This window comes from Phoenix dactylifera, unplaced genomic scaffold (assembly GCF_009389715.1).
Source record: "Phoenix dactylifera cultivar Barhee BC4 unplaced genomic scaffold, palm_55x_up_171113_PBpolish2nd_filt_p 001484F, whole genome shotgun sequence".
In the NCBI taxonomy this organism is placed as follows: Eukaryota; Viridiplantae; Streptophyta; class Magnoliopsida; order Arecales; family Arecaceae; genus Phoenix; species Phoenix dactylifera.
Window position 1 is genome coordinate 46634 of NW_024068797.1, and position 13996 is coordinate 60629.

At 43.8% G+C, this 13996-nt stretch overlaps 1 protein-coding gene and 1 non-coding gene across 2 annotated transcripts; one reads left to right on the forward strand and one right to left on the reverse strand.

The window, feature by feature from the left end:
• Positions 1-595: 595 nt before the first annotated feature.
• On the reverse strand, positions 596-705 carry LOC120108679. Its single transcript, XR_005509943.1, has one exon. It is a non-coding gene; the product is annotated as a small nucleolar RNA R71 (small nucleolar RNA).
• A 10404-nt stretch (positions 706-11109) lies between these two features.
• LOC120108678 (zinc finger CCCH domain-containing protein 24-like) lies at positions 11110-13847 on the forward strand (the record flags this gene model as incomplete). The annotated part of the gene is given in 11 exon segments (XM_039122354.1): positions 11110-11196; positions 11198-11258; positions 11261-11307; positions 11309-11632; positions 11671-11798; positions 11800-12075; positions 12077-12549; positions 12552-12832; positions 12835-13015; positions 13018-13274; positions 13277-13847. Coding segments are annotated over 11 exon segments (2175 nt in total), but the record flags the coding sequence as incomplete, so codon positions are not given.
• Positions 13848-13996: the final 149 nt, after the last annotated feature.

Below are 13996 nucleotides of genomic sequence, written 5' to 3' on the forward strand. Positions count from 1 at the left end.
CGTTTTAGGGTATCTTTAGTTGGTACTTATATTTTAAAAAAAAATAAAATTAAAAAAAAAGAGGGAATTATTTTGCATGCTAAAGTGGAATAGGGACGACACCGGTCGATTAAGTCGTACAACTTTAGATCATCCCTTAGGACATACCTCTGAAATTCCTTCGCAATATCTCACACCTTGTGAGATGACTGATTTAAATGAAGATGTGGGGAGTCACCATGATCGAGAACGTGAACCCCATGTTATGACCCTAAGACAATACCTACAACCGGCTAGGACTAGTCAGCCTTCATGCATAATTTTTCCTGATAATGTAGGACATTTTGACATTAAACCCGGGGTAATTCAATTGCTGCCCAAGTTCCACGGGTTAGAGTCCGAGAGTCCGTATCTTCATTTAAAAGATTTTGAAGAATTGAGCATTACATTTAGAGTGCCGAACGTCACCAAGGATGTCCTCAAGCTGACATTGTTCCCTTTCTCTCTAAAAGATAAGGCCAAAACATGGCTAAACTCGTTGCGACCTAGATCAATAAGAACTTGGCAAGATATGCAGAGAGAATTTTTGAAGAAGTTTTTTCCCACACAAAGGACCAACTTTTTAAAAAGACATATTAGCAATTTTTAACAAAAAGATAATGAAACATTTTATGAATGTTGGGAAAGATTTAAAGACCTTCTTCTCTCATGCCCTCATCACGGGTTCGAAACCTGGAGAACCATTAGCTTCTTTTATGAAGGTTTATCTCCACAGTTGAAACAGTTTGTAGAGACCATGTGCAATGGTAGATTTTTAGAAAAACACCCTGATGAGGCGTGGGAGTATTTGGATTCCCTTGCTGAGACTGCCCAACTTTGGGATAATGGGGATAGAAACAACAAGTCTTTGCCTAAGCCTACTAGCTCTGTACAGGGAGGCCTTTACAACCTCAGAACTGAGGATGATCTTCACGCTAAAATGGTAGCCCTCACTAGGAAGGTAGAAGAAATTGAGCTTAGGAAGGTTGAGCCTGTCAAGACTATAGAGCTTAGAAACGAGTGTTGTGGTATCTGCGATATGTCGGGTCATACCACTACAGATTGCCCCACCATACCGGCATTCAAAGAAGTCTTGCACGATCAAGCAAATGCTATGAACTCCTACCAAAAGCCTTATAGCAATCCATACTCGAATACCTATAACCCTGGTTGGAAGAATCATCCAAATTTTAGGTGGAGAAATGATCATCCTCAACAGTCACACCATTCAGCTCCTCCACCTGCATATCCTACTTTTGCATCACCACCCTCTCAAAAGCTAAATATCGAGGATACCTTGCAATCCATACAAACTTTTCTACAAGGTCAAGCTAATATCAATGCTCAAAATACTAGAAATTTTGAAGACATAAGGAACTAATTGTCAATGTTGACTACCGTCCTAAGTACCCAAGAGAAGGATAAGCTTCCAGCTCAACCCCAACCTAACCCACAAGTGCACGGTAGTAATAATACGGCTCCTTCTAGTTCGCATACAGAACATGCAAAGAGCATCATGACTTTGCGTAATGGAAAAGTCATTAATCAGACCGTCCCATTGAGACCGCAGGTCACTTCTAATTCTGATGCTCCCAAAGCCGATGAAAGGGACAAAGAAGAAGTTGAGGTCCCAACTTCTACCGAGAAAGTTGAATGTCCTTTTCCTCCACCTTTTCCACAACGGTTAAAGCCGTTGCAAAAGCTCGAACCTAATTCTGAAATTTTTGAGCTTTTTAAGCAAGTAAAGATCAACATACCTCTTCTTGGTTTAGGTGAGTTGAAGCCAACCTCCGTCACTTTGCAATTAGCTGACAGGTCAGTTAAAATTCCAAGGGAGATTATCGAGGATGTATTAGTCCAAGTAGACAAGTTCTACTTTTCTGTCGATTTTATCGTATTGGACACACATCCGGCTTCGAACTCACAGTCTCAGATTTCGGTCATTTTAGGACGTCTATTCCTTGCGACTTCTAATGCATTAATTAATTGTAGGAATGGCATCATGAAACTTTCTTTTGGTAACATGACCTTAGAACTAAATATTTTTAATGTGTGCAAACAACCCAATGATTCCGAAGAGAGTAAGGAGGTTGATTGGGTTGAAACCATCGCAGAAGAATATTTGTTAGCTAAAGCAATTAACGACCCATCCGATGATAGCTTAATTGATTGGTGTCCTAATGGAACTAATGATGATTTGTCAGTCACACCTATTGTGGATAATCTGGATATCAAGATGGTCAATGGGTGGAGACCGAAAGTAGAGGAATTTGAGAGGTTGTCGCCTCAAGAGGCAAAAATAGTACCATCCCATGAGCAAGCACCCAAGCTCGAATTGAAACCCTTACCAAAGGAACTTAAGTATGCCTTTCTTGGACTTAATGATTTTTTTCCTGTAATCATCTCGTCTGGACTTGATCATATCCAAGATAGAAAATTATTTGGTATTCTAAAAAATCATAAGGGAGCCTTAGGGTGGTCTATTGCCGACTTGAAGGGGATTAGCCCCTTAGTTTGCACGCACCGGATATATTTGGAGGACAATGCCAAAACCACAAGGCAAATGCAACGAAGGTTGAATCCTACGATGAGAGATGTAGTTAAGGCAGAAGTCCTCAAGTTGCTTGACGTGGGTATTATTTACCCAATTTCTGACAGCAAGTGGGTAAGCCCTACTCAAGTCGTTCCTAAGAAGTCGGGTTTGATGGTGGTAGAAAATGAACAAGGTGAACTAGTTCCAACTCGTGTCCCGACGAGTTGGCACATGTGTGTTGACTATCGAAAGCTGAATTTGGTCACACGAAAGGATCACTTTCCTCTACCCTTCCTAGACCAAGTGTTGGAGAGAGTTGCAGGGCATGATTTCTATTGTTTCTCGATGGCTATTCGGGATATTATCAAATTGAAATTTCACCAGAAGATCAAGAGAAGACTACCTTCACTTGTCCTTTTAGCACATTTGCTTTCCGACGAATGCCATTTGGGTTGTGTAATGCACCCGCAACATTCCAAAAATGCATGCTCAGCATTTTTGAAGACATGAACGAAAAATTTTTAGAAGTGTTCATGGACGACTTCTCCGTTTTTGGCGACTCATTTGATAATTGCCTTTCACATTTACAAGCAGTCTTAGCTCGATGTATGGAGAAGAATTTGATACTGAATTGGGAGAAATGCCACTTCATGGTGCCAAAAGGAATTGTCTTAGGACATATTGTTTCATCGAAGGGCATGGAAGTAGATAGATAAGACTGATTTAATTGCTAAGCTACCTGCACCCAAGACGGTTAGAGATGTTAGATCATTTTTGGATCATGCCGGATTTTATAGGAGGTTCATCAAGGACTTTAGTGTCATAACTCGACCATTATGTAACCTCCTATTCCTTGATACACCGTTCAATTGGACTGAAACCTGTCAGGAGGCATTCAAAAAGTTGAAGTCTATGCTTAGCACTGCACCCATCGTGCGACCACCCGATTGGTCATTACCTTTTAAGATTATGTGCGACGCTAGCGACTATGCGATAGGTGCTCTCCTAGGACAACGCAAGGATAATAAGCCATATGTCATTTATTATGCAAGCAAAACCTTAAACAATGCTCAAATGAATTACACCACCCACCGAGAAGGAATTGCTTGCAGTAGTATTTGCCTTAGATAAATTTCGCTCTTATATCCTTGGTGCTCCTATTGTTATCTTCACAGACCATGCAGCGTTAAAATATTTGCTGGATAAGAAAGAGGCCAAACCACGCTTAATACGATGGATACTTCTACTCCAAGAATTTGACATCACTATTAAAGATAAAAAGGGAGTAGAGAATGTGGTTGCTGACCATTTGTCACGGCTAGTTTTTCATGATTCAGTGCCACAGTTTTCCATCAAGGACTCATTCCCTGAAGAGCAGTTGTTTGCACTTTCTAGTATGCCATGGTATGCAGATATTGTAAATTTTCTTGTTACAAGCCGGATGCCAGAGCATTGGGGGTCGACAGATAGAAAAATTTTCTTGCGCGAAGTAAAGAATTATTACTATGACGAACCCTATTTATTTAAATATTGTAACGATCAAATCTTTAGACGATACATACCGGATCATGATATACAAAGCGTACTTTCTTTCTGCCACACTGATGCTTGCGGTGGACACTTTGCCTCTAAGAAAACTGTTGCAAAGGTCTTGCAATGTGGTTTCTATTGGCCTACTATGTTCAAAGATGCCCACGAGTTCTGCAGGACATGTGATCCATGTCAACGTATTGGAAGTCTAACTCGTAGGCAAATGATGCTTCTTCAACCCATTACTATTATCGAAATTTTCGATTGTTGGGGCATCGATTTTATGGGCCCATTCCCACCATCTTTTGGATATGAGTACATTTTAGTTGGGGTCGAGTATGTGTCCAAATGGATAGAAGCTGTCGCTTGTAGGACCAATGATCACAAACCTGTCCTGAAGTTTTTAAAAGCAAATATTTTTTCACGATTTGGGATGCCTAAGGTTATAATTAGCGACGGTGGAAAATACTTTTGTAATAAGCCTTTTGAGACATTATTAAAAAAGTATGGTGTCACCCACAGAGTTGCTACCCCCATATCACCCGCAAACTAGTGGCCAAGTAGAATTAGCCAATAGGGAAATCAAGCGTATTTTAGAAAAAACGGTAAATCCTTCACGAAAAGATTGGTCCTTAAAACTATCAGATGCATTATGGGCCTATCGGACTGCATACAAAACCATTCTTGGCATGTCTCCCTACCGGCTAGTCAACGGAAAAGCGTGTCATCTGCCTGTAGAAATAGAACATAAATCGTATTGGGCAATTAGAAAATTAAATTTTGATTTACAAGATGCCGGTCTAGCTAGAAAATTACAATTGAACGAGCTTAATGAGATTCGCATAGATGCTTATGATAATGCTAAAATTTGCAAAGAACGAATGAAGATCTTACATGATAAATCAATTTTAAAAAAAATCTTTTGAACCTTTGCAAAAAGTTCTTTTATATGATTTCCGCTTACATCTGTTTCCTGGTAAGTTGCGATCGAGATGGACAGGTCCTTACATTATAAAAACTGTTTTTCCACATGGGGCGGTTGAGATTGAGAATCCACGGGATGGTAGAATTTTTAAGGTAAATGGACACAGATTAAAACCTTTTCTTGAGAATTTTGCCGATGAAGAGGACTCATTTTTCTTGGGGGAACCTTCTTATGATTGAACATGAAGGCAAAGGTATGTGTATATTAGTTAGAATTATTTTTCTAGTTTTGTAGGTCTTATTTTCTGGATATCAACAGCTCAAGGTATTTCTCTTCTCTCCAATATTATTTTCTTGTATCTATTACATTGAGGACAATGCAATTTTTAAGTTGGGGGGAGGAAAATATTTTGCAAAAAAAAAAAAAAAACTTGTTTCTGCATTTGATTTATTACCAATACACATGTATTTTCATATTAAGTTTGTGCAACTATTAAGGCAAGGAACACATGCATACTATGACTGATCAGAGATCTATTATTAGATCCCGCACATGTACTTAATGATTATAGGAAGGCCTCAGGAGTTCACATTTGTTTAATGCATTTTTATTAAGTCATATCTGTAAAAGAAGTACGAGTATCCTTGTCCGTACTATAAGGTTCATGATTTGGTTTTTCACATAAAGATAGAAGTTGAATACCCTGGCTAGATCACCTAAGTACCTTATGTTCCGACCTTGGTTGACCTATAGTCACGATGCAGTCACGTTATATGGTTCAGTTTACCTACTCTTATTATTAAAATAAAAAAAAAGAAAAAGATGACAAGTCTGACCTCGTGGCGTAGTTTGGTTTGAGTAATTAAGTCCGAGGGGTATTTCACCTAATGCCTTGAGCCAACTGGATCAGGAGTCATGGGCCGAAAACTCGCTACATGGACCCTTACTAGAGCCTAAGGGGGTTGGACTATTGTAATCATCATATTTGATAAAATAAAATTAAAAAAAGCATGAATAAGGTTGGTTGGACTGAACCCCAGTATCATGTAGTAATGGCTGGTTTGACTCCATTAAATTGGAACTCTGTGTACTCTAGATATTTAGTTGGGCTTGATAGCTCCTCCTTTATATGCGAACCATTTTTGACAAATTTAGACAATATGAGATATTCTGAAAATTTGATGGATCAGTCTCTAATAAACTGTAGTAAACACTTATGAACTTGAGAAGTGCACCTAAAAATTCAAGCAGTACCATGTTGTGGTGGAGGTATTAGTGCTCTAAGAAAGTCATTCTGTTTATGCACACTAACACTTTAGTATTCCCCTTGCTTTGATAGTTGCCAAGCTTAAGAAAAATATATATCACATGTGTATTAGCTTAGGATTTATTTCATATTTTTTTTAGGATCTCATGTCATATCATTCATGATGTTTGTGGGTAACATCCCTGAAAACCCTCACGAGACAACACTCATCCACTAGGGTAACCTAGGGGTTTAACGGCTTGTTGCACGTGCTAAGTGCAATCGTGATGCCCTACGAAAGTGGGTACATATCTTAGTTTTTATGGTCTTTACGCTTTAATAAAAAGTCAAAGGATTGACCAACACTTTTTGTACTCTCATGTTATTGTTTACTCTGAATTGCTAGGGACTAGCAATAAGCTAGTTGGGGGTGTGATTAGAGCACAAAAGTGCGATCTACATACTACTTAAATTAATATTATTGCTAACAAATAATGACAAAAGTGCTGCATTAATTTCATATTTTTTATTTGGCACAGATCAGAGTTTAAATGCGCATTGGGTCTAAAAAGATGCATCACCGCAGGTGACTAGCCAGCTGTATGGGTCAATCCCAGTTACACACTAGAAGAAGGCTGAGTTCAGCCGTCCAATTCACTGCAACCGATTTCTAATAACCTGTGCATCTCATTTCGATGGAGCCCGCATCCAACCCATCCTCCGCAAGTGAGTCAGCTTCTTCCGCAAGTCCAAGTTCCATTCACCCAGCGTTCTGTATTCTTCTCGGCCGTCTGTGGTGATTCCACCGCATCCATCTTGCATCCGTGAGCCAGCTCTCCTGAGTTCCCAGCATCTTCGCATCCCTTCCGCAATGGAACAGCAAGGAATCCCAAGTCCCGTGATCATCCCGCGATCACCTCCCACACGTCCGCCCGCCTCCTCCACTGATCCCGTTCCCAGCCTTCCGTGGCCAAAGAAAGAAATTAGAAGCAGCGTTTCAATCATCCGAATCCCAGCAACCCGTTTCAAGCATCCTCCCACGCGTCTGCCGCCTCCTCCACTGATTCCTCACATCCCAAATCCCGTGAATGGTCCCAGCGTCCGTGAAGCGCCCAATCCTCTCCACGTTCCAGCACATCCATCTCTTTTCTCCGTGAAGTCTCCCAGCCGTCCGCGATCAGCTCCCTTCCGGGCGTCTTCCAGATGCGACTCGTCCCAGCCATCCTGCGATCCCGCGAAGCATCCCCCGCATTCAGCCTCCTCCATCAATACCTCGCGATCAACGCCCCGAGTCCGTGTAGCGCCGCAGCAGCCGCGATCACCTCCGAGTCGTTCGCTTCCTCCTCCGTTCAAACGCTCAATGAACATCTCGGCTGGGAAGGGAGGAAGATGGTTATAAGAGGGGGGGGCTCATTGAAAGAAAAGGGGTTGAAGGAAAAGAGAAGAAGGAAACAGGGGATGCCCTGTTTCCCGAAAAAAAAGAAAAAAAAAGGTATAGAGAGAAGAGTAACAGGGGAGAGTCTTTGATGTTGATGGCTGGCTAATCCTTTAGGTGAAGGGTGATGGAGGAACCCTTGATGTATTGCTATCTTTGAAGTAAATTCTAAACCTTTATTCTTATAGATTTATATTTCCAATATATTATGGATTCTTGCATAATTATTTTGTAGATAGTTCTTTAATGGTTTATGTTGATCGACATGTGGACCGCTTTAGTATTTGATTTGTCGTTGATGTAATAGGCACGATAAATGCTTAGAAATAGAGTTCATATGTCCCTAAAATATATCCCATGCTTTGATCTATCCTACATTTATATTTTTAATCAAGAATCGAAGAATTTATTTCTTGAATGCAAAATTATCAAGGGGGATTCCAAATTCCTACTCCATCTTAATCTATCCATACTTTGATTCTTCGTGTACTGATTTGTTTTCTATTTGCAAAACATCATCTTAATCAACAAACTAACTGAATTAATTAATCTGAGATTACGCTAATAATCCATAGATCGTTTCCTGAGGAATCGACCTCGACTTCCGAGTTATACTACTTGTGCGAATCTCCTGCACTTGGGAGAACATTTTTCGAAAGCACCACTTGTGCACTACTATGGAGGGTCTAAAGCAAAATAGAAGGCTAGCTAAAAGTGCAGTAACCCTTTGGGTTGGCAACTGGGACAAGAGTTGCTGCTGTAGCTGTGGATACCTATTCTCTGCGACTACCGTCTGGATTTAGTTTTGATACTTAGAGACTGTTATTTATGCACCTTATTTGCGGCACACCACTTTCGTGGTTTCATCTTGGGACAACTATGCGTCCATGTTTCAATTTTTGTGTTGTCTTTTTTTTTTCTGATTTTGTTGGCTATACTTACACCCATCCATATTGTGAGCGGCCATTGTATTAAAAAAAAGAAATATTAAAAGTATAAACATTTATTCCCACCTCTGATTGACGGTTAGAAATGTTGGAAAGCCTCTCATCAAAATTCAAAAAAAACACTACTTATCCTGTAGTGCAACGTGCCGGCCATGGCCGTATCCAGTACTCCCGCAAGACCGGCTGCTCCGCTGGTCCGAGTCCGTTTGGCTGCTCCCCGGGCAGTACCCAACTTTCTAAATGAACCGAATTACCCTCCCAGTTTCGCGGGCTTTGGACGCCCTTTGCTGCTATCTGCCGTAAATTCTGTCCCGTTTTAGGGGCAAAATAGTAATATTACTTCATTTCGGACAACCAAAAACAGCGGAACGCCCGTCGGAAATGACGACAATCCGAAAAAGATGTGCAATTGTTAAAGTTCCCACGACAAAAGCTCCAAAATACAAAAAGAAGTAAGAAAATAATGATATGTCCACCTCCAGATTCCGATAACTCCACCCAATCACATCTTTCAACAAAACTAACGAAGATACGTTTTATTTTTCAGGGTGAGAACATGAAACGATGGATCGAGATGGGCGGCTAAGGGTGCTTACGGTTCAGATCAGCTAATCCAGCCCGGTCGGATAGAAATGTTGAAAAGCCTCTAATCAAAATTCAAAAAAACACTACTTATCCTGCAGTGCAACGTACCGGACACGGCCGTATCCAGTTCTCCGCGGAGACGAGTGGCTCCGCTGATCCGAGGCCTGTTTGGCTGCTCCCCGTGCAGTGCCTAACTTTCTAAATGACCAAATTACCCCTCTCTCTTTCGCGGGCTTTTTGGACGCGCTTTGCTGCTCTATCCCGTTAAATTCTCCCGAGTTTTAGGGGCAATAATTTTAATCCTGCTTTCATTTCGGACAAACTCAAAACAGCGTAACGCCCGTCGGAAATTACGAGAAATCCGAAAAAGACGTGCAATTGTTTAGTTCCCATGACGAAAGCTCCTAAATAATAAAAAGAAGTAAGAAAACAATGATATGCCACCTCCAGATTCCGATACTCCACCCATATCACATCTTACTACGCAACCTAAAGGAAAGATGCGTTTTATTTTCAGGGTGAGAATATGAAGACCCCATGAGTCCAGATGGGCGGCTTAAGTTTGGAGTTGACCCTCACTATGAACCGGATTGACTCCTGGCTTGGAGTCCGGCGGGCACCGGATTCGCGGGACATCGATTTCCGGATTCCACCAGGCCAAACACCCAACGAGACGGCGCACGCGGTCCGCGGGCTTCCAGGGCTTATCCGGTCACTCAGCACAAACCTAACCGGTTCGCCGACCTCTTTTCCACCGGCTGGGCCTGTCACCGCCTGTTTGAATTCAGTCGGTAGGCAGTTCTCGGGACGAATTTCGAGAGAATTTCATCAAACCGCAAGGGGTAGAAACGAGAAGGTTGGTAGAGAAAAGAGACGGGGTTAAATCTCAGTGCGAAATTTGCCCGTCATTGTGGAGCGTTTCACTTCGGCTTAATTTGGAGACGTTAGAGGGGAGTCCGAAAGCCTGGAAGAAGTTAGCAACACCTTTCCTCTCTCTCGGCTTCTTATAGATCGGCGAGTTTTTGGGTACTCGGCGATGGAAGCCTGGGCTCTCCCCAGCTGTCGACGATTTTTTGAGGAGCTCGTGCTGTTTTCGGCCGTCCACTTGTTCCGCTTCTCCGGTGGGCGAAGGATCTGAAGTTTACCAGCTAATCGGAGCCAGTTTGATGGCGATTTTACTCGTTTTTGGCTGATTATATCTCCGTTACCTCCCATAAAATTGGTACGGGCTCTTTGATTCCCTTATGATCGGGTTTTTTAGGGATTTGTGGCAGGATTTTGGGTATTGGGCTGGAAGATATCCTGATTTAGATTTTTGAGTGTTTTATGGAAGTTTGATTTGATGAAGTTTTGATGATTTTTAAAAATTTTGTCGCTGTATATGTTAATCGGTTGATAATTCTACTTCGAATAATGTTGGATCGGTTTCTACCTGAAAATCCGATGATTTTGTAAACTGAAAAATAGAGATCTTGAACCCTGTTTTGATCTCCGGGGATGTTAAATCTCGATAATAATTGTTTCTTATGTAAAGAAATCGATGAAAAGGAAAGTTTTGGCTGTTTTCATTCAAAGATCTTTCCCTTTTCTGTCCTTTTTCTTTTCGCTGATTCTTACCACACAATCCTAATATTGATTCGACTTTTTGACTTTCTGGACTCCATTTTAACGTTATTTTTTCGGTCTAATCTTTGTAAGATCTCCATGACCATGATCATAGAGAGAATCGTCACCAAATCTCCACTTATATCCTTTCCCCCGCTTAAATCTCAATCTCTACTCAGCATCTAGTGCGAAGATATCTGCAATTTCTTTATTCCGCACTAATAGTAAAGTTTTTTTTTCTTTGGGCGTCTCAGTAGCCTATTAATAACAGGCCGAAGGCATGTCGGTGGTCCGGAGCGCATAAAGGCCTTCTCGGAAGAAACCCGAAGCTCCTCCCTCGCCAGATCGATGAGCCACCTCACCGTCGTCACCGGACGACTGCTTCTCCAGTCTTCTCGAGCTCGCCGCGAACAACGACGCTGACGGCTTCCGCCGGTCCTTGACCGGGACCCGTCTGCGGTCGACGAAGTCGGCATGTGGTATGGGCCGCAAGAAGGGCTCCAACCAGATGGTTCTCGAGCGGGCGACTCCCCTGATGGTCGCCGCCACCTACGGCAGCCTCGATGTTCTCCGCCTCATACTTTCTCTTTCCGTCGTCGACGTCAACCGGGGCTGCGGCCGCGGCCCCGACAGCACCACTGCCTCCACTTGCGCCGCTTCCGGTGGCTCGGCGAACGCTGTCGATGCTGTTAAGATTCTACTTGCTGCCGGTGCTGATCCTAATGCTGTCGATGCCAATGGCCACCGGCCGGCGGACGTGATCGTCGTGCCGCCCAAGTTGCGTGCTGTCAAAATTGCTCTTGAAGAGGTACTTGGGGTTCTAGCGGTGTTTCGGGTGGTGAGCAGCTGCGGCTGCAACATGTTCTTCACGTGACTACGACGACTGCGGCGGCAGCGAGCTCGTCAAACTCGAACTCTCCACCCCTGTCGTCATCCCCTGATGAGGATGGATCCCATCATCCGACTCCACCTCCTCCCGATGAATGCTAAGTTTGCCGATCTGCCCCCATCTGCCATCTCCGAGAAGAAAGAGTATCCTGTCGATCCGTCTCTGCCGGATATCAAGAATAGCGTCTACGCCACTGATGAGTTCCGAATGTATTCTTTCAAAGTCCGGCCTTGCTCGCGGGCCTACTCTCATGACTGGACTGAGTGCCCGTTCGTCCACCCGGGTGAGAACGCCCGGCGGCGCGACCCAAGGAAGTATCACTACAGCTGCGTCCCCTGCCCTGACTTCCGGAAGGCACTTGCCGGCGGGGGACATGTGCGAGTACGCGCATGGGGTGTTTGAGTGCTGGCTTCACCCGGCGCAGTACCGAACACGTCTCTGCAAGGATGGGACCAGCTGCTCTCGCCGGGTCTGCTTCTTTGCTCACACCAATGAGGAGCTCCGCCCGCTGTATATGTCGACTGGCTCGGCTGTGCCGTCGCCCTGGTCCTCTGCTTCTGCTGCAATGGAGATGGCGGCAGCCATGGGTCTGATGCCTGGGTCTCCCTCGTCGGTTTCGGTGATGTCACCCTTCACACCACCCATCTCGCCCTCAGCCAACAGCATGGCCCACTCCTCTCTGGCCTGGCCGCAGCCCAATGTGCCGACCTTGCACCTTCCTGGAAGCAATCTCCATTCTAGTAGGCTGCGCTCATCTCTGAGTGCAAGGGACATGCCGATGGATGACTTGTCGATGATGCCAGATTTTGATGCCCAGCAAGTGCTTAATGATCTGTGCTACTCTCGTCTTGGCTCTGCAGCTGCGAATCACTCGCCCGATCAAAGACCCTGACCCCGTCGAACCTTGATGAACTTTTCTCTGCTGAGATCTCCTCTCCAAGGTACAATTCTGATCAGGGGTCTATCTTCTTGCCATCACACAGAACTGCTATCCTCAACCAGTTCCAGCAGCAGCAGCAGAGCTTGCTCTCACCGATCAGTACCAACGTGTTCTCGCCAAAAGCTGTGGACCACCAGCAGCTGCCTGGGCAGTCCTCTCTCTTGCAGGCCTCGCTTGGGATCTCTTCCCTGGCCGGATGTCTCCCCGTGCCATCGAACCACTCTCCCCAATGAGCTCCCGGTTGGCTGCATTTGCCCAGCGGGAGAAGCAGCAGCAGACACTGCGGAGCCTTAGCTCTCGTGATCTTGGTTCTGGCTCATCGCCAATTGCAGGCTCCCCTGTGAACTCATCATGGTCCAAGTGGCATCGCCCTCTGGAACGTTGGACTGGGGTGTGAATGGTGAGGAGCTGGGTCGGCTCAGGCGTTCCTCATCTTTTGAGCTGCGGTCTGGTGGCGAGGAGCCGGACCTGTCCTGGGTCCATTCATTGGTCAAGGAATCTCCACCTGAAAAATTAGTTACAGCGGCGGCAACTTCTGTTGGACCACCGGTATCACTTCCTGCTGGTGGAGGTGGTGGTGCTGGTGAGGCTTCGAATGCTAATGCTCAGATTGATGGCATGATCAAGCTGCGGTCCTGAGCGCATGGCTTGAACAGATGCAGCTGGATCAGATGGTAGCTTAGTAAAAAGGGCAAGTTTTACTAAGCTGCAAGCGGGGGTACTGGTAGTAGTTAATGGGTTAGTAAATAATTTTTTTCCGTTATTCGGGATGGCCAAGATGGGAAAGAAGTTGAAGGGGGTAGTATTCAGCGATTCATTTTTTATTATTACTTCAAGAGGAGTTTAGAGAGGTAAAAAGTGGAGGGAATTTATCTCTGGGTTATTTAAATTTCTACCCAGGTATATTACTCTCCTATAGCTTGAAATTTTCTTTACTTCTTTTTCTCTTTTTTTGAGCTCTCTAAAGCCAGAGTCTATATGTTTTATTGCACTGAAACTTGTCTAGCCTTTCTCTTGCTCCCCTTATGCTCTCTCTTCTGTTAATTATGATTTTTAGGAACTTGGGAAAAGAAGAGAGGGGGAGCCCCGCTGGGGAGTTCTTATGTTTTATGACCTGGTCTATTGTTGGGATGAAGAGAAAAATGAACTATAAGATTATGCTGACATGTCCTACTTGTGGATTTGGATTATTCATGCCGTTTTGGAGTATCTGATGGCAGGAAAAGGTGGTGCATAAGTTCTCTGTATGATGTAACCTTGATTAAACTTTATTGCTATTATTTCAATTCATTTTCTTCGCCGTTCTTTCCACCTGGTTTCCTTCTCCATTCTTTCATGCTATT